The sequence below is a fragment of the Danio rerio genome, chromosome 6 (assembly GCF_049306965.1).
Source record: "Danio rerio strain Tuebingen ecotype United States chromosome 6, GRCz12tu, whole genome shotgun sequence".
NCBI classification, from domain to species: domain Eukaryota; kingdom Metazoa; phylum Chordata; class Actinopteri; order Cypriniformes; family Danionidae; genus Danio; species Danio rerio.
The window spans coordinates 43532335-43557500 of NC_133181.1; the positions used below are offsets into that span (position 1 = coordinate 43532335).

Genomic DNA, 25166 nt, shown 5'->3' on the forward strand with positions numbered 1-25166 from the left:
TGCTCTCTCCAGAAATGTATATAGGGGTATGTAATCAGAATGAGCCTGGGTTACAAAAAATTGTCCCAAAAAAAAAAAACTCAAAAATTGGGACATTTCAGCTCATTTCATATAAGTGATTTGAACAAAAAGCAAAGATCATTTGAGTGTGAGATCTACACCATGGTAAGAATAAAAGTAATGCATGATTAATGGATGAATTAAATGTGCAAAGCAAACTGGTCTACCTATGCAGAAAATAATATTTAATCTACAAGTCAAAAAGAGCACAACAGGAGGACAAGGTTTGTCCAAATTCACATACAGTGGAAATCACTACAATTAGAATTTTTTCAATATACAATAGCTTAAACATCGGTATTATCCGTTAATGAATTTTGGATGTAATTTGGATTGTTGTCAATATCATGTGACCTGCCAGTGTCCGTTGTGTTGGTTCACTACCAATTGGCCCCATGGCCCCCATCAAATGCACCCTTCAGAATATCAGCAGAAGAAGTATGTCATTTTGGTATAGTTTTTGAAATTCTGTGAATTCATACTTGGCTCATTTTGTTCACATACTATTTATTTATATTTTTTAAACAGGAAAAGATTAAATAGTAATCGGGCCTGACTCAGAACATAAAAACATACAGACACCCTTACCATCTCATCCATCAACACATGAGAACAGTATAAACAATCACCAAACACACTAAATAAAGAGAAACAGGCTACTATCTCAGTGGCTACAGGGATAGTTGATCATCAGATGACGAGTATGGGATTTTTTTTTAAACAGCTTCTGCGTTGGTATTGTTTATAGATGTTGTTAGATCTCATTCCAGGCTTTCGTGAATACAAAAAAGAAAGATCTCTGTCCATAACAGTTTTTAAAAGCCGGCAATGGCAAACATCTATTTGTTAGACATCTGCACTCTCAGAAATAAAGGTGCGTGAGCTGTCACTGGGGTGGTACCTTTTCAAAAGGTACACATTTGTACCTAAAGGGTCCATACTGGTACCTCAAAGGCTTATAGTACCTACAAATTCTAAGAGGAACACTTTTGTTCTTTTTAGGTACTAACATGTACTTTTGAGGTATTAGTAGGGCCCTTTAGGTACAAATTTGTACCTTTTAAAAAGATCACATACCTCTATTTCTGAGAGTGTAGTGGAATGATCGGTCCTTGTATAATTTTGTACCAAAGCACAAAGCTCTGCTAAGGTAGCCCTATTTAAAATTTGATAGTACAGTTTAATCGCTGTGTTCATAATGTTATTTTGAAATGGTGGAGCATTAGAGAGTGACAGAGCAAAACAATGATGTGTCCATCCAGAAAGTCTATTGTGGATCTTATAGGCCCTATTGTACAGTCTTTGCAGACACAGTAAAGATGTAAACAGTGGGATGAAGACCAATTAATGCCGAGTTCAGACTGCATGATTTTGACTCACCGACAGACTTTGAGAAATTGCCGACAAACGCATGGAATCACACGCAAATCAGTGTTTGTTCACACAACGTAAACTAACAAAGATGCGATCTGAGAGAATCACCGATAAGTCGCTGCCCCCCGTCAGATATTTTGTGTGCTTAATATCTGGAACTGTCTGCGATATAAAATCATGCTGTGTGAAATGTGTTTTTAATTGGAAATAGCATCAGCGATTAGCTACAGCCAATGAGAGAGCAGCATCCTCTAGTATGGGTATCTACAGGCCAGTGGGAGGTTGGGGGTGAAGTTAAAAGAGAAGACAGCTTATTTTCAGTTTATCTGGACCCAAGAAATCAAGGAAAAACGAGTGGAAATTTGGCAGCAGCACCTGTGTCTTTTTGAGAGAAATTGCTAATTCTCTTTAAAAGCAAGGTTACCAAATTAAGTACATTTTCTACCCCACTGAAGGCTTCTTATAAAGTGGTTAATAACAAAAGAAATACTACATGACCTCCCATTTTTTTTTACATATGACTTCTCGCTTGTGTTTGGTTGTGAGGCGTAGTTTGTGGACTAAGACAGCGTTGTTGGCAATTCTCCTAAAGTCATGCAGTGTGAAATCCCCTGTCGCCGATCCATCTTGTAGTGTAAACGCAGCAGTGGCGGAATGCTACCCCAGATAGTCATGCTGTGTGAAAACATCTGCGACATGACTACTTTGAAAATTGTGCAGTATAAACTCGGCATATAGATGTTTCCATAAAAATGCTTTTTTTACCGCGGCTCACCGCATTTTCTGTCACGGCATAGCCATGGTATGCCGTAAAAGTCTCCTTGGAATTCAAATAAATGTGTTCACAGAACATCCATCAGGTGGCGCATTGAACAAAAACAACAAACTATAAGGCAAATGTTTAACCCAGTGGCATCATAACCGTCAGGTTGACCTTTTGTCCATGGGTTGTGATTAAAACACAAAACCCTAAATTTGCTTAGGGTGCTATCAGGATTATCATAGTTTAACCTAAAAATTGGTCAAAGTTTTTTTAAGTGGAAGTTAAAGGTTTAAAATGATTGTACTAAAATATATATTTATTGTTGAGAATATTTAGCAGTCTATAAGGCAGTGGAGTGAAGGATTTCCCCAAGTTTATATTGAGCTTTTGAAGCTTCTAAATCCATTTTCCTGTGTCCACGGTAGTTGAGCTTGTAAAACTCTTTAGTGATCATGGGTAGGGTCTTTCCCTTGGTTTCGGGTAGAACCATGTGAATATATGTAGCAGTCACGAGGCATACAGTGCCAAACGGCACAAAGCAGTACTGTCCTAAACCACTCTGCAAAAACAAAAGCAGAGAAGATTCAGTAGAAGAAAATAAAATATCCAAAAATCCATTAAGCATCAATAGTTTACTTAATAATTAGATGTTAAAGTCTTCATATTATGCTTTTTTAAAAAATATTACTTTACATGTAGTGTGTAACATAGCGATTTATAATCTAAAAGGTCAGTCTGTCAAGTTTTATTTTTGTTTACTGTACAGACAGGTTTTGTTCACTTACTGTACTTTTGAAAATGTAGCTAAAATAAGTATATCTGGTTTTGTAGCGCGCTCACCACAAGGAAAGGGAAGATCATGCCGATGATGAAGAGGTTTAGCCACATTAGAAATCCAGCCGTCATGCAGGCCGCAGGTCGTGCTGTCTGGTTAAAAATCTCAGTCGGAAGGATTACAGACACCCCAGCTACCATATGAAGAAAATAAGCACATTGTTGACAATTCTGGCAAAGCATAGACATGACACTGTGGTACTGGTTAGATTAACATCATACTGTATGTCAGGATTTTGTGATTTACCTGGACCCATGCCAAAGCTGAGAATGTAAGTGAAGATGCAGGTCATGCTCAGGTAAGGCATCCAGGTAACAATATTCTATTGGGAAGAGGAAGCAAAAATGAAATATAACAGGTGTTTGTTTTATCATGACATTTATCCTTCTTTATTGTTTTTATTTTATTTTTTAAACTGACTGAAGTAAAAGCTTAAAATTGTTGTAGAATTTTTTTTTATAAAAATAAAACCTCAAATCAACACTTTTCTATTATTTAAAAAAAAAGATTTTATTAAACGGTCAACGTCAACGTCTGCTTTCATCACTAAAAATTATGAAAAAAAATCTTCTTGAGTACCAAATCAGCATATTATGTTGATTCTTGAAGGATTATATGACACTGAAAGTACCTTGGTAATGTTATAATGTTGTATAAACCTATGTAAAGCTATTGTATACTGGAAATGATGAGAGAAACTAATTTATTTGCAGAAAAATGACAATAGGCCAATTCAAAATATTTTCATATTTACATGAAACTGAGGCTACAATTCACACAGGCTCACCAAAATCGGACAATAGAAGATTGAAAAAACATTGTCTGGTCTAATGAGTCTCGATTTCTGCTGCGGGATTGGGATGTAGGGTCAGAATTTGAGTATTGTTGCTGACCATGTTCATCCCTTTATCACCACAGTGTACCCATCTTTTAATTGCTAATTCCAGCAGGATAACGCGCCATGTCATAAAGCGCAAATCATCTCAGACTGGTTTCTTGAACATGACAATGAGTTCACTGTCCTCAAATGGCCTCAATAGTCACCAGATATCAATCCAATAACGCACAATTGGGATGTGGAGGAACGGGAAATCTGCAGCAACTGTGTGATGCTATCATGTCAAAATGGACCACAATCTCTGAGGAATATTTTCAGTACCTTGTTAAATCTATGCCACGAAGAATTAAGGCAGTTCTAAAGGCCAAAGGGGGTCCACCCCGGTACTAGTAAGGTGTACCTAGTAAAGTGGCTGGTGAGTGTATATATACATGTATATACAGTATGCTTATTTATCACTCAATATTTAAGGTCTGAAATCATATTTATTACAACTGACTAATTGTTATTTTTTGCAAGTATTTACTTTATTTTTTATTAGAAATTTAAAAGGCGAATTATCAATCATTCATGGGAAAAAAACACAAATGAACATTTTACACAAAACACATTCAAAATCCATTGACTTGAGGTTGTCTCTTAAATTTCTTCAAGAGCAGTATATTATTACATTGTGTACTGTTTGACATGATCTTTTTTGAAAATTTTATAATGGTAAATTTTTTTATTCTATTTATTTCTATTTAAATTGTGATTAAAAACAAAAAAAGATGTAATAATACTTCAAAATAAAACATATCTGCTGTATTTTTATTGAATAAATACAGCCTTTGTGCTTATGAGAGACTTCTTTCACAAACATTAAAATATCTGCTGAATGACAGCATAACTTATATCTAAAGTAGCCAGTCATCGTTAACTGAAAATGACTTCTGTTCAGTCCCACATTCAAGAGGACTAAAGTTGGACATTAAGTATCCACTTTGAGGTTAGACATTACCTAGAGAGCACACTGTACAAATGCAGATTATAGTGTCTGAACATGCACACTTTTACATAACCTTCCACTTGCCACATTCTGGCAGGTAAGGGAAAACGGGTTCAAGCAACACTGAGTAATACCAAATACTACAGAATACACAAGACATGTCACTCGTAAAGTTTTGAATGGAAAAAGTGTAATGGTCAATATGGTGAATTAGCGATCGCTCTATAGTCTGATGTTTTTCAGGGGAAAAAGCTCGGAACAGACGTGTGCTTTATTGACAGTTTGGTGGTCAACAAATGCACTGGTTTGTTGGTTTTGTAATTTGTTTGAATAGAACGCGCGGTGCATTCCCTTTTGTCAAATGCACATCACATGACAGCAGCTACTTAAACGCCCCACAGACTTGTAAACAAATAGTTGCTGTCATTTCTGGAGGAAATTTACCATCAAGACCAAGTTGTGGATTACTTCAGAAGAGCGCGATCAGATGATGCATTTATCAGAGGATGATGTGTAACACGGCCATAAACGAGGTTGGTGTCGTGATCTCATTCCTTTCGAGTGCACATTTGAATTTAGTTTTTATATTTAGAAGCAAAACTTATGAGATAATTGTTGCTTAATTTTACTGGTGATTGCAAATATGTAATGTAATCATAAGCTTGGCAAACAGTTTTGGAGAATTTAATGTTTCCCCATTCAGACAGAATGCCCGAGCATACTGCCCGAGAGGCGTTACAAAGATGGCCGCAGAGTGAAATTACTTGCCTTAAAGGAACTTTAATAATACACACCTCAAGTGAAAGAGCCACAGTGAAGACTACAGCCCATCCTGTCATCAGAACATAACCGCCCATCAACATCAGCTTCCTACCCAGCCTTTCTATTAACAGGTTCTGAACACACACACATGCACACACACACACACACACACACACACACACACACACACACACACACACACACACACACACACACACACACACACACACACAGATTTAACGTTCAAGTGTAGCCACGTTATTCAGTAATTATTATTATTATTATTATTAAACAGTAATTATTTTGGTAGCACTTTACAAAAACAGTACAATTACAATGTTCATTAGTGATCATTAATTCATTAATATGTAAATTAAATGTTCATTATAATGAATTAATGATAAGTTATGATGAACCTATACCTTAATGGCTTGTTTTTAGAATTGTTAATTAATGTATTAATTAACACATTGGTATTAAGTAAGTTAAAAGTGCACCTACATTGACCCACATGAACCTGTCATTGTATCATATGACTTTACTTGAAGGGGCACATTTTTATTAACTGATTCTTAACAACTCCTGTGTTTAACATATCGATCACGTTTGACAGGCGAGTGCATGTTTACATAGAAAAACTATAGAAAAGTGTTTATAATGAACAGTTTAAACACAACATTTTATAAGTTAGGAATGAGTAAATGACAATGTGCCCCTCCAAGTAAAGTCATAGCATAATACATTCATAGGTGATGAGTTCATGTTGATCAAGTTACACTTTTAAATAATATTCTTTCTCAGAGAGTGAGTTACATTTAGCTTAAACTAAAGTGTCAATTAATACAATAATTAACAAATATGCACTTGGTGTGTTTTCTTTGGTAAAGTTTAGCTTGCATATTAGTACCCAGCAAACAATTTTGAGTTTAGTAGATGTCTAATACACATCTAAATGTAGACAGCTTGGCTAAACAAGGCTAAACCTCGGATGTCACTGAAAATCTAGCCCAAAACTAGACTAATCGTCAAATAGACAGATTAGACAGACTTTATATGTGTAGTCATTCATTTCTGTTTGTTTGATGACTAGTCTAGTTTTGGCTTATTCTTAGACGTCTATTAGATTTTCACTGACAGCTTAAATTTAGCCTTGTTTTAGCCAAGAAGACTATGTTTAGACGTCTATTAGACATCTATTAGACATCTTTTAAAAACAAAAAAATACTTGCTGGGTATTTAGGTACTGTTATTGTAAAGTGTTACCAATATTTTATAGTCACATTAACCAGGTTACTCCAAATAAATGATCTCAGAAAAATATTTGACTGATCAGGCTAATATTTTGGATGAAATAATTCACTGACACTGTACAAGTGGGTTAAAAGACTGGCTGTGTTAATCTGGGATGGTTACATAATTGATAACAGAAGAACGTAAGACTCACACACAGGATGCAAGCAGTAAATTCACACATCCCGGTGCCGATGGTCACATATTGGATCTGTCCTGCAGATATACCCGCTTCTTGGAAGACATATGATGCATAGAAGTAGATCTGAGGAATATGAAAGAAAAAAGGGGTTTAGAGTTTTTTGAAATGATGAGTTTGCAAAAAAACAAACAAATCAAAACACATCAGGGTTAATGGCTGAAATCCTTCTGAGGCGTTTCGAGTTATGTAAGAAGTTTTGGGTACAAGAAAGATTTACCAAAGCTTTATGCAAGGCAAGTCAATCATTTGCTGTTTTAGTTTCTCAGTGGAAAATTTTTTCTAAGATTCTGTTTTCATCTGAATGATATGTTTTGGTGGGCTGGATGACAGATAGACGAGGGAGATACAATTCTCTATAAACCTGCTGTTTTTGTCTGTTTTGTCAACTTTTAACCAGCTATACAAGGACAGTGGCAGTTGTGTTTAGTACTTCAGTAGTTAAATGTTTAATATGTTTCACACATGCAAATTCTGAAACTGTACATTAAACATTTTTATCCTTAATAATCTGGCAAATTAACTCACTTCTCAGATCACCAGACAACACTGACTCTGAACAGGATGCAGCTTGGTTCATCACTTGTGTGGTCCCCAGACATATTCCTATCATGGTCTGCACTATTTGCAGTGCGTTTCTGTATTTGCATGTGTTGTGAGAATTTATGTGCGAATCTAAATTGATGATGTTTTCTCAATTTGTTTTTCTTCATGTGTTTTCTTAACTTGCAGTGCATTTGAGCTCTCTCAACCACCAAAGATTTCACAGCCTGCAATGACACCTTCAGTTACTCATAAATCATTTAAATATGATCATATAATCATATACTACTAATAATACTAATATATTACACATAATATAATAATGAAACTCAATTGTTTTAGTTAAAAAAATAATATACAGAAACTCCTTATTACAGTTTACACCAGGGGTCACCAATCTTGTTCCTGGAGGGCCGGTGTCCTGCAGGGTTTAGCTCCAACTTGCCTCAACACACCTGCTTGGGTGTTTCAAGTATACCTAAGACCTTGATTAGCTTGTTCAGGTGTGTTTGATTAGGGTTGGAGCTAAAATCTGCAGGACACCGGCCCTCCCGGAACAAGTTTGGTGATCTCTGGTTTACACCAACTGAGAGAATGACAACAAATTGACATCCTTCACTCACCTGACCATTAATCACAATATTTTGTCCTCCTTTGCAGACATTTTTCTTGCTTTTTAAAACCCGTTTACCACTACAGAAGTTGACCGAAATATGATGATCATCAGTCACATGATTCTCTTGATATAATTCTGATATGCTGATTTGTTGCTCAAAAAACATTTAGAAATATTGAAACAGCAGTAACAATTGTGCTGATTATTATTGTTATTATATAAAATCTCATTATGTAGAAAGCATGAAACATTCCATCTGTCCTCTGGATATGATCCCACCTTTTTTCTTTAAACATATTATGAATACAATTGGTCCTGGCCTGCTATTGGTTATCAACAAATAAATTAGTATACAGGCTCCTTCACTAACTGACTTAAATGTGATGTAGTGACACAATATCTCAAATACCCAAACCTCGATCCAGCCTCTTCTGTCACATTTTCGGCCTATTTCTAATCTTCCTTTTATTTTAAAGATCCTTGAGAAAGTTTTTTGACTCATTTACAAACCTATTTGACTTTAAATTTGATCCATGAGACATTTCAAGCTGATTTCAAAGCATTACACAGTACTGAACTTTTTTCTTTGCCTTTAGTACTCCTATGTACAGCACTTTTGTCAACTTTGGTTGCTTTTAAATGTGCTTTGTAAAAAATATATTGTATTGTATTGTAACATTATTGTTAGGATTCTTTGATGAACTGAAAGTTTAAAATATCTCAATAGCATTCCAGCAAATATTAACGTAAAGCCAGCAACATCAGCATTTATTCTTGTGAACTGCTGGGTGTTCTTTCTTTGGTTAATATACAGCTCATGAAGCAAAGCACCGGAGATTAAATTTCCAACACAGGACAGCACAGGACTGGACAAATGCAGGGTCTCACCGAATCATTACCGCACAGCTGCATGGCACTGCTCAAGACGGCCACCGAGATCAGCTGCCAGCGGACGCTGCGGTCAGTCAACAGATCCCACGGCTGCTTGGCACGATCGCTTTTGATTTCATTCTGTTCCTGCAGAAGCTCATCCAGCTCTTCTCTCCGCACCTCACAGCCTCGCAGACGCTTCAGTGCTATGAAAGACATTTTGAAAATAGCAGAATGAGATAAATAAATGTTGTCACAGATTTCTCATGACTCATAATCTTTATTAGTTTCTTAGTTGTACTGCTTTTTGCTGCTCAATTGAAGGACTCGCTTTTACTGCATTGCAAACTTAGACCAGAAGTGGGTAAAGTACATTGGTCAAAGATAAAAGGACTTTTCGAACATCAAAACATTCATGACTATACCATTATACCATAAATCTAATCATTTTGAGAAGACTCTTAAATGTCAGCCAATGTAACAATAGTTAGTATACAAAAAAGTATAGCAAGAATGACATATTGAACTGAAAGACTGTTTAAAGGCCACCGTATGGTCCCAAAATACATATTAATTGTCGTTTTAAGGGGATTTTTCAACCAAAAGTGAAACTTTTCCACTTGTTCCAAAACCTGCTGGAGTTTTATTTCTTCTGTTGAACACAAAGGAAGGTCTATTGAAGAATATTTGAAAAAAATAGACTTCCATAGTATTTTTGTTATCACTATGGATGTCAATGGCGGTTTTTCCCTCAATATTTTCACTGAAGAAAGAAATTCATTCAAGTTTAGAACTACTTGAGCATGAGTAAATTGTGAAGAAAGTTTCATTTTTGGCTGAACTATCTTTATAAATCTTTAGATTTAGCTATATTTTCCTTCAAACCACTCAGTTTGAAAGAAAGAGATCACAATATATATATATATATATATATATATATATATATATATATATATATATATATATATATATATATATTATTATTATTAATTATTTCACCCAGACAGTTACTTTCATAGTAGTTATTTATTAACATTTCATGTTTTCATTGCATTTAAAATCACTTTTGTAAAAGTAATTTACTACATACACCAAATTGGGACTTCTCGTCTTTAACCCCCATTTTTTATTGTGCTTTATACATAGTCAGGTAAAAAGTGTATTTCAATTTTAAAAGAGATTTAATCTAGACAAAAATTTAAGACATCTAACAAGAGAACAAAAATGTACAATCCATCAAACAGATCAGACAGACTTCACATGCTAGCCTGTATGATGACTAGTCTATTTTTGGACTACTGTTAGGTGTCTATTAGCAATGTCTAAATTTAGCTTTGTTTTAGCAAAACGTCTATGTTTGGACGTCTATCAGATGTCTATTGAACACAAAAAATAAAAAATAAATAAAAATACCTGAAAGACAGGCCTCCTTGTCTTTACAGTCAAAAAGGAGGTAACGGGGACTCTCTGGGAACCAGGGCAAGGTGAGGAGCTGGATGAAGCCTGGGATGGCATTACTTGCCAATAAGTACTGCCAATATGGCTCACTACCCAACAACTCTCTGAAACGTACACACATTTTAAAATCATGATAAAGTTGTGTGTACTTCTGTATACAAAATTAAAGTTCCTACCTGTCTCCCAAATCACATTCTCTCTGGAATAGATAATCATTTTACAACCACTAAAAACTACATTCTAAATGATTCTAATGAGTTTATGAAATTGAAAGCAGTCTGGGTGTCCTTCAATAACCGCATTGTCAAATATTTTTTTGGCCTAGGCTTTATTATAGATCTAGTAATTATTTTTCTATATTGTAGTATAAGTATGTAATCACAGCAATAGTGAGTTTGCTAATGTAGCAAGTATTCTAAAATCAATGTAATACCTTGGTAAGTATATTACTTCCAACTCCAAGCACTGAAAATGTCTCACTCTTAAGTTTATAGATGAACACTATTAAGTGTATACTTAACTAGTAACCTATGCGTAAACAACTAGTTTACATCTACACTCACCGGCCACTTTATTAGGTACACCTTAATAGTACCGGGTTGTAACCCTATTTGCCTTCAGATCTGATTTAATCCTTAGTGGCATAGATTCAACAAGGTACTGGAAATTTTTACCCGAGATTTTGGTCTATATTGACATGATAGCATTATGCAGTTGCTGCAGATTTGTCGGCTGCACATCGATGATGCGAATGTCCTTTTCCCCAAAGGTGCTCTATTGGATTGAAATCTGGTGACTGTGGAGGCCATTTGAGTACAGTGTAGAACTCATTGTCATGTTCAAGAAACCAGACTGAGATGATTCGATGTTGACACAATGCTCAATGGGTGCCACTCCAAAGTGTGCCAAGAAAATATCCCTCACATCATTACACCATCACTAGCCGTTGATACAAGGCAGGACGGATTAATGCTATCACGTTGTTGATGCCAAATTCTGACCCTACCATCCAAATGTCGCAGCAGAAATTGAGGCTGATCAGACCAGGAAACGTTTTTCCAATCTTCTATTGTATAATTTTGGTGAGCCTATGACAATTGTAGCCTTGGTTTCCTGTTTTTAGCTGACAAGAGTGGCAGCCGGTGTGGTCTTCTGCTGCTATAGCCCATCTGCTTCAAGGTTGGATGTTTTGCTTTCAGAGATGCTCTTCTGCATACCTCGGTTGTAACGAGTGGTTATTTGAGTCACTGTTGCCTTTCTATCAGCTCGAACCAGCCTGGCCATTCTCCTCTGACATCAACAAGGCATTTGCGCCCAATGAACAGCCGCTCACTGGATATTTGCTCTTTTTCAGTAAACCCTAGAAATTGTTGTGCCTAAAACTCCCAGTAGATCAGCAGTTTCTGAAATACTCAGACCAGCCCCTCTGGCACTAACAACCATGCCACGTTCAAAGTCACTTAAATCACCTTTCCTCCCCATTCTGATTCTTGGTTTGAACTGCAGCAGATTGTCTTGACCCTGTCTACATGCCTAAATGCATTGTGTGTCTGCCAAGTAATTGGCTGATTAGAAATTTGCATCAAGGAGCAGCTGGACAGGTGTACCTAATAAAGTGGCCGGTGAGTGTACGTTTCTCATCTGTAGGTATAAGTGAACTTATAGGTATACTGATAATTTGTTACTAGTTACTGTAGCTCTTCTTTAAAATAGATTAATTAAGCTACTCGGTCTAAAGAGTAAAAACGAAAGCAAGCCAATAATACTTTAAAATATTTGTTCGTATAAAGATATCAAAAGACTGAACACATGCATTCGCCAGTTATCGTACACTTATACTTTCATTCAGTATAAGTTTACTCAAGTATATTTCATAGATGTACATACTAATTCGACTAATTTTTGTGTTTAAAAATTATACTACCAATGATCAGTTTTGTAAATTACACAATATTTAACTGTAATTTGAACCAAATTTTGCTGTAGGACAGTTACACAGTATGTCACTGTGTTTTACAGTTGTATTGTGAAAAAATAATTGCATATTTTTACAGGAAATACAGTAAATACAATACTGTAAATACATATACAGCAAGATAAATGGTGCTGTAAAAAAATGCAGTATAATACGGTAAGTTACTGGCAAACTGCTGCCAGTAAGTTACCATAGATTCTACAGGAAATTGTCAGTGTAGTAATACAAATAACACTCTGAATGTACCTAACAAAGTATTATTAAACAAAACAAACTTAAAATCGCAGGAAGAGTATCTCTTATGAGCCAACAGAACTGCATCAAATATATACATAATTCGTACCTCAAACTGACCACCTGTCCTAAAACCAGTCCAAATGAAGTGAATACAGCAGAGGATAGAGACACGGCTCCTCGTAAGTGCTTTGGTGCACTTTCACCAAAATACATAGGCTGTACATTCATACTGATCCCTGAACAGAAAAAGGAAGAAACATTATCAATATCTCAGTCTTAAAATATTTGGGGTTCATTTATGATGCTATTATGGGCGAAATACATATAAACACAATACCTGCATTAATTCCAACTAAAAATCTTGATATAATAATCATCTCAAATGACTTTGCTGTTCGGCTCAGCAGTGCAAGCAGTGAACTTGATAACAGAAAGACATTGTTAAGCAGCAAAGTCTTCTTCCTTGGAAACAAGAACACAGCAAGGTGAATTATTATTAGCATGAAGCATTGAGGTTTTGTGAACATTGTATATTATTAAAAAGCTGACAAAAGTGACCGTACCTCCCTAAACGTACAGACATTGGACCTGCTATTAGGGCCCCAGTAAGGCCCCCCAATGAAAAAATGGAGACTATAAAGGTCCATATGAGTGTGACTTCATAAACCCCCAATTGTATTCCCCATCGCTCCTGAAATGTCTCATTCACAAAGTTTTGAATAAACTGCAGGAGGGAACACATAACAAAAAACAGGTACTTAACACACTTACTAAACTAAACAAAAAAAAAAGTCCACACAAGGTCAAAGTTTATTGATATTGCAAACTCTTGGGGACCACAATGTGATGGATCAAAAGGTACATATAAACACTCACACACACACACACACACACACACACACACACATGCACACGCACACGTGCACACACACACACACACACACACACACACACACACACACACACACACACACACACAATGAAACATCTACAATATATTATGATATCACTTACAATAGTCGGTGCATTCATTATGGCCAGGTTGTATCCATATTGTAATGTTCCCCCAATCGCTGCAGATGTCACCATTAAAACCAAAGTGTATGAATGACCCTGATAAGATAAATACAATGCATAGTTAAAATGTATTTCTAATTAGCATTAAATCCCCAATTGCACCATAAGATGTGATGCAAATACTTTATTATGCTGCACAAATCAAATGTATTTCACATAAATTACTAAGTGTTCATTGAAATGCCAATAAAAAGAAAGCTAAATTAACTTTACAGAGAAACTTGCAACTTGTTTATTTGAAGGGATAGTTCACCCCTTAAAAATTTCCCTCAAAAATGTTGAGGAAAAATGTATTATTTAAATACCTAATTACTTCAACTTAAACAAAGTAAATTCACAGTACTCATATAGATTTTTTTTTTTAATTCAAATGGTTAGCAATCGGTTTCCTCAAATGGTTTGAGTTGCCTTAATGTATTGTGTTTTACAGCACTCAGTTAATTTGAGTTCTCTTCATTTATTGAGATATTCTGTGCTTAGATTGCTTCGTTTACTTTAATGGATTAAGTTCACAGTACTTATTTGGATTAGTTTTTGAACTTGAATGGTTTGTTGCAATCGGTTTCCTCAAATGGTTTGAGTTACTTTAACTTATTGGGTTTTATAGTGTAAAGTACTAATGCTAAAATACTAGTCAACTATTACAGGTTTCCAATGTTCTTCAAAATTTATTATTTTGTGCTCAACAGAACAAATAAACAAAAACTGATTTGGAACAATTCAAATGTGAGTAAATTGAACAGAATTTTCATTTTTGGGTGAACTACCCCTTAAAGAACAAAATTCAGACTACTGAAATACTTTAGCAATAGGACGTTTGTAACATTTTACCTTCTTCTCCTTTGTTGTCATGTTGTCCTTTCGAATGTGCTGATAATTCCAGAGATTGAAATCCAAAGAAAATAGAGAAAGAAGCTTTGGGTTTATTCTGTTCTCGCCATTACATGAGACATCGCTGTTCTGCGGACGGTGCGTAAAAATAAGTGAGACACGCGTCTCCAAATGTTACAGCCAGTAAGCAATTTCAGTATAGTTTAACCAACAAACCTCTTGACTAAATGAAGTAAAACAATTTTATAATTGATTTTCAGATTTTCTTGAGAGCTCCCGATGAATAAAACGCACTTGCTTGTGTTCATTTAAATGTCCAGGTCCATTTAAATGTAATGAGATCATATAAACTAGTTTAACTCCACCTATTGGAAAATGCCTACAACTGTACTGCAGGTAGCCTACTGTAAAACCATAAAAAGAGTATTTATGCAACATATATTAATGTCTTTAAAAAATAAAAGAAAACAGTTTTAAGCTGGTTTTAGATTCAGTCAGCACTAGGCACTAATAAAGTTATGGAATATTATGGAATGGTAGTAAAATTTGAGATGATATTGAGTTTATCTATTCATTCCACTAGAGGGCAACATAACATTAAAATAATTTTGGACTCATGAAGTTTGCACGTTTTAGAAGGACTAAAGTCGATTTTGGTTTACTTATAAAATAAATTCTGAATCAGCTGTAAGTTTATATTAACTGACCCAAAAACTAGACGAAAACTTTGCCTTTATAAAAATTAGCAAGTCAAAGATAAGAAGAAGTAGAAGAAGAAGTACAAGAAAATAAAAAGCCTGAACTACGGTAAACACAAAATAACCATGGTTTTGCTATACAATGGAATTCGTCGTAGAAATTTGGTAAAAACAAATGATAGTCAATCAGAAAAACAAACAAACAAAAATGAATACAGTTTTGATATATCATATGGATAATTTTCATTCATTCATTTTCTTGTCAGCTTAGTCCCTTTATTAATCTGGGGTCGCCACAGCGGAATGAACCGCCAACTTATCCAGCAAGTTTTTACACAGCGGATGCCCTTCCAGCCGCAACCCATCTCTGGGAAACATGCACACACACACTCATACACTACGGACAATTTAGGCAACTCAATTCACCTGTACCACATGTCTTTGGATTGTGAGGAGGAAACCGGAGCACTAGGAGGAAACCCACGCAAAGGCAGGGAGAACATGCAAACTCCACACAGAAACGCCAACTGAGCCGAAGTTCGAACCAGCGACCCAGCGACCTTCTTGCTGTGAGGCGACAGCACTACCTACTGCACTACTGCCTCACCCTGGATAATTTTCATTCACAGGATTAATATGTTCTTGCCTGTTTGTATTACAAAAAAAATGTCAATCAAATTAGAGAGTTAGAATTAAGATTTGTTTTACTGAGTTAATGTACCATAGACCTGCTTTTATGACTGTCCCAGTAGCCTCTTTATTCCATTACAGTTACAGTACGCGTTATCCTAACTCATTTTGGCCTTCAGTGTAATCCAGTCTAAAATGAAAGAAATACCCGTGTGAGTGGAGTGGAAAAATCATGCCACACCACACATGTAAAGGTAAACTTGACAACAAAAGTTGGCCCACAGTACCCTTTGATTTGGCCCGCACAAGGACAAATTAAGGCAGAGGCAGGTTCTGCTTGACTAGTAATCATCATGGAAATCCACTGTGCTATAAATGTATTATAAAATTATTGCAATAACTTATCATTTTAAATGTTTTACTTATGATTTAAAGTAATTTTTTCTATGTTTTAATCTTATGAAATAATTTAGAAAATTACCCATGGCAACTTTAATATAATATAGGTGGTATATTTACCTTCAACCCATGGCTCTCACGAAAAAGTTTTGGCACCCCTGGAATGTAAAAAAAAAATTGAAGGGTGGTTCATGTGACTAATGTAAAAAAAATCAATATCAAATATGGGTCTAAATATTACTTAAATAAATATGTTCTGTTAAGTTTTTACTTATATGTAATTTTGTTTATGATTGTTAGATTATTAAAAATATATTTATTTAGTTTACTTCCAAATAAATAAATCAATATCAAATATGGGTCTAAATATTACTTAAATAAATATGTTCTGTTAAGTTTTTACTTATATGTATTTTTTATGATTGTTAGATTATTCAAAATATATTTATTTAGTTTACTTCCAAATAAATAAATAAATAAATAAATAAATAAAAAGTGTTAAAACCCTAACGTTAACTGTCCTCCAGCCCAGCAGTGCACTCCTCTTTTAACTCGCGCGCGCGCACGCAAAGCAGAAGGATGTTCAGGGTGTGGAGAGTCCTGCGCTCTGAGTAATCTATAAAGCAGTTCTCTACTTAACCATATTTCACCCCTGTTTTACCATCTTTAACATCATGGTGAATTAGAAATAAATAGTTAGCGTTTCATATGACGTCAACAGAAAGACGACGTTGCTCAAGTTTGACGTCAAGTTCAAAATACCTGGATCGACGCATGGCGTCTTGTGTCGAGTAGGCGACATGGAACTATGAAGAAAGACGTTCAGAGTTTTAATATGGAAATCAGATTTCTGACCAGTGCAACGGACGGTCAGTAATAACTACTACTAGCCAATCTCAGGAAAACGCGCGTGCCTTCATCTTTATTGGCAAAGATAAATGTTTTAATATAAAAGACGACGCTGAGAATCTTTCATCAACAACTCACCCAAACGCCTTATAATGATGTATCGTGCTTTTTGGGATACAATATTCCTTCTCACCGGTGAGTACAAGTGTTTATTGTTGTGTTCTTTTTGATACGTTTTTTAAATTAAAATGTAAGACTTAAGTTTACAAGAGATGCAAAGACCAAAACGATTGTATAGTTTTTTTTTTCATAAATTATTTTTCATGAATGAAATGATTTTACATAAAAACATTGGATTTTTAGGATTTGCCTAAATAAACATGTCTCAATTGAATTTTAACTTATTTAAATTGAGAATAGTGTTGATTCAGAGTTTCAGACGCTGAATATAAAGATGTGAGCTGTGAATTAAGCTTTTAATGATGTGCATAGGATTTTTCCACTGATGATACATTTATATTTTATTATTGATTTATGATTTGACACTAATCTTTAATAATCTTTATTCTAAGTTTTTTTTTTCCTGACAAACCATTCAGTCTCATCATTAGTAGTGAAGAACTTGGATATCCAGTGTGTAATAACTTTGCTTATATTTGACAGATGTCCTGTCAGTCTGAGTAATGCATGCTAGAAGCAGTGGTTTGCTGTCCTTTTTTGTCCAGCAGCTTCTCTGGCTCAATAGTCTTGCACCCTTCATTAACGAGGTTAACTGAGCTTAGTTTAAATATAGAGCCATTCTCTCCTTTATGCCTTTGTTGCTACAGTGAAGGCACGTTCTTAACCCAGCAAGCAGTATTAATGTGAGAAAGTCAAGTTTCAAGTAGTATTTTTCAATCAGCAGGACATCATGCGGGCTGTTGCTTTCTGTCATTTCAAATGTTCAAGTATTTATATTTGGATCATCATGACAAGGCGTTTCTAAACCTGCCTGATGCCCCATAATGTACTTTCTTTCTACTTTCTAAATAACATTCAATGGGAACTTGAGCTCTACTGCAACAATAGACGAGGTCCCATTTTCTCAGAATGCGATTTTGTTACAACAATGATTAAGGAATGGCAGCTGGTAAAGAAAACCATTAGGAGGTGTACGCTTGCAATAATAGGGTTTTCTTACATTAAAGGGCTAGATAACCCAAAATCTTTTTTTGCCCACTTTTTTATTAGACACTTTAATATTAGTTATTTACTTGTTACAAAACATGGCTGGCTGACTTCTGTGGAACATCATGAGAAATGTCTGTTCTTTTGCCCAGAGCTATCAGCTTTCTTCAAAATATCATCAATTTTGTAAAGGGAGAGTTTTCCCAAAAGTTAAAATTGTCATCGTTTACTCATCTTTCACTTGTCTACAAACCTCTTTGAGTTTCTTATTTTCTGTTGAATATAAAAGAAGTAATTTTGAAAAATGTTTGAAAACCGAAACTATTGACTTCCATAGTATGTTTTTTACTATGGAAGTTAATAGTTACAAGTTTCTAAAATTTGTTCTGCAGAAAAGGGTAGCACATGAATGTTTTTTAAGCATAACTCGAGGGTAATAAATAAGTGAGTAAAGTCTCATTTTTGGGTGATTTATCCCTTTAAGAATTCATTCGTTCAGGAATTTTTTTTTTTTTGGGTATTTGATTTATTATTTCATTTTCTGTTTACTTGCTGAAACTGCACCCAGAGTAACATGCCCCCAACAAGTCTTCCATTTGGTAAATGTATCAATATATTATGTGCACTATACTTTCAGCCTGGTGCCTATGTTTTAAATCTTAAAGTGTTCTTGTAACCAGGAAAGCTATTTCCGAGAAGTTTCCAGTGCAATGAAAAATAATGTTTTCTCATTTAACAAGGATTTTCATAAAAGCCCCATGCACATAGAATATAAAGGTGCCTTGAGGTCCCAGACTCCCATCAAACCATTTTAGTAGCACCGCAGTAAATATTAGAGGCTAATCAGAACACTTTAGAAATGGTATAAAACAGATGGAGATGGCCTGCATGTGAATCATTATGCATGACCTTTGCTTAAATAACAGATTTTTACCTCGGTCTTAAAATAAAGACATTTTAATTAAACACAGAATGAATAGCATGTGAGAGAATTAATTGAGAGGCCTTATTAATTGCATATTCAGTAATTTATATATAGAATTAAAACCAAATGTTTGCGTTACATCCCCATCTACTTTTCCTTTACATCATGAAACCTTTTAAATATACTTTACAACTCAACCGATTGGTTTCTGCAGTTTTGCATTAGCATGTTGTTAAGCTAATGACAATAGTAAACATATTTTTGTATTTTTATTGTTGAATTAAGGAAGTTATAATCAGCATTTTCTTGACATCTGCAATTTTTTTTCATTGATCTCATTGCAGTGTTATTCAACAATAATGGTGCAAAAACATCACTCTAAGAAACTTTTAGAACAGTGCAATACATTTTGGGATTTGTGATGTTCTTGCCATTTGGCAGAGATGTAAGCATGAATTGTAAGGGCCGATTTCTATGGTGGTGTCCTACCTGTGCATGCGGAGAGATCCGCATCACAATCCACTTTAATTTATCTTAACCCAGTCCTACTCTGTAGCAGTTCTCAAAATAGTCTTAAGGTCAGAAGTCAGAAACTCCCACTGTTGTTCCATGGCATTTTAATTAATCTCTGAGTCTGAAGCTAGTTGACTTTGAGTAGCTATTTCTCATTTGAGCTAAATGCCTCTCAAGCCTTTTTCTCTCTAGTGTGTGATGCTGTTGCTTCGTGGTTTTGTCATTGCTGTAACCATTATGAATGTGGCATTTTTTGACTTTGTTGGATCCTCGTTTTCACGTTTGGGTAAGTGGTTGTGTTATTTGGGTCGTTTTGAAGACCTCGTCGTAATCTGCTTGCTTGGTTATCGTCAACATTTCTAGTTTCTGTTGAATATACGCATGTTGTGTTTGATTTGTAGGCTCCCTTTTTACGTATGGGCAGGTGCAAGAGAATTCTACCTCAACGACGACTATTGCAACCACGACAACAACTACTACAACAACTACCACCACTACCACCACCAGCACCACGACCACCACTACTACCACACGAGTCAGAAGTATGTGACGCCTCTTCTTTTCTTTATGCTTGGGTTAATTTAGGTTTCGTAGGTATGAAATGCCATGCGTGTTTATGTAACATTTAATGTATTATGCAACATAAAATGGCCGTCTTATGAAAGCGAGCTAGTTTCCTGCATTTCAGAAGCTAAATATTTAAATTAACTTTTTAAACTTTTTATCCCAGTTAACCTTAAAACTGTATTTTGATGTATTTGGAAATGTAAGCTGTGTTTATAGGAAACACTTATTAAAGGAACACTCCACTTTTTTTTTTAATATATTATAGTTTTTTTTTTTTTTTTTTTACAACTTCTCTAAAGTTAAACAGTTGAGTTTTACCATTTTCGAATCCATTCAGCCGATCTCTGGGTCTGGCAAGAGCTATTTTAGCTTAGCTTAGCATAATATATTGAATTCAATTAGACCATTAGCATCTCATTTAAAATGTTTTTGAAAATTTTCCTATTTAAAACTTGATGCTTTTGTAGATGAATCTTATACTGAAATGAAAAGTAGCTATTTTTTAAGTTGATATAGCTAGGAACTATACTCTAATTCTGGTGTAATAATCAAAGAACTTTGCTGCTGTACCATGGCTGCAGCAGGCACATATGCAGTGCCTGAAAGTCGGCAAATTTCTGTGTATTTACGTAAATACATTTCAGGATCTGCACCAAAGTAAATATGTTTTGAATCATCTCACACAAATGTCTCCGATGTTGCACCTTGCAAGCCATATTCCTTGTGAAAGCAGGTATACATGTTGGTTATATTAACAGAAGTTAGCCAATATTTAGGTGCTGTGTAACTAGTGTTGTCACGGTAAAAAAGTTTTAAAAACGTCCATTTCCCGCTAACATTTGAGCGCTGTTGAGCACATACTTGAACACTGCTGATTTTCCATTGTGTCCGCATGCTTAATGACTGTGATTGGCTGTGAAACACAGATACATGGACATTGGAGGAGTTTAAATCCACAAATATCAGCCGATTCATCAGTGGTTCGCTCATATGTCAGCTCAAAAACAGATCAGCTGATTTTAGTGGCTTTAAACAGCTCCAGTGTCTATCTGTGTTTGCACTCTGTAAACAGCAGTTAACCGATTACCTACACAGCCAATCACTGTCATTTCTGTTGAGCATGTGAACACAATGGCAAATCAGCAGTGCTTAATTCACACTACAATCAACTCAAAGCGGCAAAGCGACAATTGCCATTTATTTCAACAGAAAGCGAGTGACTGCTGTTGACCTCCATCTATGCGAGCAACTGTTGGTTTAGAATCCTTCAACTTTATGCAAATGAAGAGCTACTTCCTTGAGCGACAGCCAATAGGAGCACTAGTAGAACTCATGTAATCTTCTCTCAGCTCACTTGGAGGCCGGTTGTATTATCCATGCTGAAGACCTACACAGATCTGTGTTTGCAGATCGACAGGCAGCTACAAAGACGATGCTAGTGTAAATAAGGCATAAGAACGCAATCAACAGCGCCTAAATGTTAGCAGGAAATGGACGTCTTTAAAATTTTTGTACCTATTGGAACCGAAATACAGTATTGTGACAGCACTATGCGTAACATAATTGCACCTCCTGCAGCCATGGTATGGCATCAAAGTTACTTGATTATTTTGCCAGAATGAGAGTATAGTTCCTACTTCCTAGTCTGATGGACCTCTCCAACCAAAATCAATCAAATCAATAAAAAAAATAGCCAAGTCTTCATCTTTTGGTTATTTCTGAATTTTATGAATAATTTATAATACTTTGATGTTGGCTACTGTGCTTAACAATACTGAAAAAGAAATCAGTAGCTACTTCTGTTTCATCATGACTCTTAAGTGCTATAGTGACACCTTGGTTTGGCTGACTTGGTTTGGAATAAGACATAATAATGGTGGACTAGTTCATTTATTGTACAGCAGACAGTTTTCATTCACTGTAAATACCCTTTGTAGACAAAGCTTACCATAATTAGAAAAAGGGATTCTGCCAGTTTAAAAACAAGCCCCTCAGATCATAATGGTAGCCCTGGATGAATCTTACTCTTTCTTGTCTTATACAATGTCTTTACTCTCTTTAGATCAAGTGTGTAGCCTTAGGGTGGATAAAGTCTGAGAAACCGGATGGTCTTGAAATAATAGAATCTAAAGGGCTGTGATCTTCTAGATAATATCAAATCCTCTAATTCCTATTGGAAACCTGGCTGAGAACTTGGGAATTCTTGTCTTCCTTTCATTTCTTTACTTATTTTACCACTAAATTCTTGTCATTTATAAATTTATAATGAACTAAGAGGCAACCGCAATAATGGTCACAAGGCCTTTCAATTTTAGTTCAATTTCAATTAATTGAATGCACATTATTGCATTTAAAATCTATATCAGAACAGTTAAAGAGTTGTGTGTAGTGCAGACATCATATACAAACATAGTTAACCTGCAGTTATATAGTGTATATAGTGTCCTTTCAAAAAAAAGTGATGTACATGTTCCGTGAAGTGTACTGTGCATGTATTGTCCTCAAAGTCCTTGGATGGTTGGCATCATCTTTTTACAGGTCTTGAATCTGATCAAGTGGCTCTAGAGGCCTCGCAAAATCAAAGAACCCAAGCATAGATCTTTAGCAATAACCCAGCTTTTTTTTTTGTTCTTGAAGAATTTATAGCAGCTGCAGTCCACTCTCACTTTGATGACTGTCCCGACTCCCACAGCCACTTCTGTTTTCATGGCACATGTCGTTTTCTCATCCTGGAGGAAACACCTGCATGTGTGTAAGTTCTGAAGTTCTCTTTTTCATGCTGAATCGAAATAATTGGTTGTTTTAAATGCATTGCACTGATTGTGTTTTACCTGACATCTCTTCATTGTTAACAGTATTAATGTTCAAATTGGAGCTTTACTTTCAAATTTGATTAAGTTTCGTGAGTTCACCATGCGTGCTTCCAAACTATGTAGAAATAATGTTTATGTAAGGAGATATGCATGTCTAAATTCATCGTATTGTTAAAATTCTTGGCAAAAGTACTTGGATTACTTATTACTTCTGGCAAGATTCTGAAGAGCACATCCGGTAAACATTTTATTATTTACTAGCAGTTTTGCAGTAGAGTATTTATTTGAGCATTTTCACCGCAGGGCAGAGTTTAAAAAAAAAATCCTCCATTAAAGCTTTATAACTAATAAGTCATGATCCAAACCAACTAACTACTAAACATCTTTAATGAGTTTCAAAACTACAGTACATAAGGTATTTCAAATGGCACAGTCAAAGGAAAAACAAATGGGGGAAAAATAAAGCAATTAATTTAAAGCTGTACCTATAGAAACATTATATTTCAAGTTTAATATATAATATGCATGTGTGTAAAAAATATTTTATAATTAAATACACACATATTGTAAGTGTATAGGATACAGTATGTTACTTGCAGTCCTCTTTTGGAGGGTTTTCGGTAGAGCATTATTGATAGTGTAGTGTTACAATAGTTGAATTGGTGATTATTAAAAAACATGAATAACAAATTAACAACCTCAGAGCTCACAACAAATCTGTCTTTAAAATGTACCTTTTATTATACACCTGCACAATATTGTAAAAATTTAACAATGTGATATTTTATTGTACTGGGACTGTACAATTTCTTATCCCTGAATCCTTTAAAAAGCCTCATAGTCACAAAAAAAAAAAAAAAACACACACATGCAGAGGATAAATTATAATCCAGACTTAACATTGCATATCAGGGCAGCACGATACTAGAAAAAACAGACAATATTTTATTTTTCTACAATATATATTGCGATACTGAATATATAATTTCACCAGATGAAATGAATAGCTGTATTTGGAAACAATTCATAATTTTCTGTATATTGGGGTGATTTCATAAGAGAGTGCATCTACATAAAGTATAATAGACCAATCACAAACATTCAGAAATACAGTAGAGCAATGATACTGTACAAATTAAATATATGGTGCTTCAGGATTTTCTGGAAGTCTAGCAATATTCAGAAAGATACACAAATTTAATAATCAAATGTAAAACACTTTATAGTCTTCATCATATATTCAGTTGAAGTCAGAATTATTACCTCCCCTAAATTATTAACCCCCTTATTTATTTTTTTCCCCTAGTTTCCCTTTAACGGAGAGAAGATTTTTTTCAACACATTTCTAAACATAATAGTTTTAATAACTCATTTCTTGGAACTGATTTATTTTATCTTTGCCATGATGACAGTGAATAGTATTTTACCAGATATTTTTCAAGACACTTCTATACAGCTTAAAGTGACATTTAAAAGGTTAACTAGGTTAATTAGGTTAACTAGGCAGGTTAGGGTAATTAGGCAAGTTATTGTATACCGATGGTTTGTATGTAGACTATCGAAAATAAATACAGCTTAAAGGGGCTAATAATTTTGACCTTAATTTTATTCTAACTGAAATAAAACAAACCAGACTTTCTCCAGATAAAAGAAATAATATCAGATGTACTGTGAAAATTCCCTCGCTCTGATAAACATAATTTGAGAAATATTTAAAAAAGAAAAATAAAATCAAAGGGGGCTAATAATTCTGATTTCAACTGTGTATACCAAAAATACAATTAATCTTTCTTTAAAGTTAGAAATATTATTTCTTATGCCTGAATAGTGACATCACACAAAGGATAAATATTCTGGTAACCTTATGGTTAATCAAGAGTGTTTTCAAT

At 34.9% G+C, this 25166-nt stretch overlaps 2 protein-coding genes across 14 annotated transcripts in view; one reads left to right on the plus strand and one right to left on the minus strand.

Annotated features, from left to right (window-relative positions):
- Positions 1-224: 224 nt before the first annotated feature.
- Positions 225-15285, minus strand: slc2a11a (solute carrier family 2 member 11a). 3 transcript variants are annotated; one of them, XR_012408104.1, is made up of 14 exons: positions 14933-15269; positions 14717-14845; positions 13823-13921; positions 13372-13532; positions 13146-13270; positions 12915-13044; positions 10552-10700; positions 9157-9344; positions 7065-7175; positions 5653-5754; positions 3279-3354; positions 3038-3165; positions 1118-2756; positions 225-986 (listed from the first exon to the last, which is right to left on the minus strand). XR_012408104.1 is itself a non-coding variant. In XM_683764.11 (13 exons), exons 2-13 carry the CDS (start codon positions 14735-14737, stop codon positions 2538-2540), a joined length of 1509 nt encoding a protein of 502 aa, XP_688856.2. In that variant the 5' UTR covers positions 14738-14845; positions 14933-15285; the 3' UTR covers positions 225-2537. The 3 variants fall into 3 exon arrangements, 2 of the variants coding, with proteins under 2 accessions (XP_688856.2, XP_009300884.1); XM_683764.11 differs by having other exon boundaries at positions 225-2756; positions 14933-15285; XM_009302609.5 differs by having other exon boundaries at positions 225-2756; positions 15011-15090.
- A 1731-nt stretch (positions 15286-17016) lies between these two features.
- The window catches only part of tgfa (transforming growth factor, alpha), an 18664-nt gene continuing 10514 nt past the window's right edge, over positions 17017-25166 (plus strand). For 5 of the 11 annotated variants that reach the window (XR_012407143.1, XR_012407145.1, XM_073952409.1 and 2 more), the window contains exons 1-3: positions 17017-17487; positions 20299-20439; positions 23102-23216. Coding sequence is in view for 7 of the 11 variants with exons in the window: in XM_073952409.1 (XP_073808510.1) it covers positions 17445-17487; positions 20299-20439; positions 23102-23216 (299 nt within the window). In the remaining 4 variants the exon portion in view is untranslated. Of the gene's footprint in view, positions 20184-20298; positions 20440-23101; positions 23217-25166 lie in introns of all 11 variants that reach the window. The other 6 variants (XR_012407142.1, XM_009302531.5, XM_009302530.5 and 3 more) reach the window with 3 other exon arrangements.

Bases quoted from the DNA above. Each gene is read 5' to 3' on its own strand.
- slc2a11a (XM_009302609.5), bottom strand. From the start codon at position 15,061: ATGATCTCATTACATTTAAATGGACCTGGACATTTAAATGAACACAAG. The intron at 13,533-13,822 runs GTAAGTGATATC...TCCCTCCTGCAG, and splicing joins TAATGAATGCACCGACTATT to TTTATTCAAAACTTTGTGAA. The intron at 7,176-9,156 runs GTGAGACCCTGC...CATATTCCTCAG, and splicing joins AGCTGTGCGGTAATGATTCG to ATCTACTTCTATGCATCATA.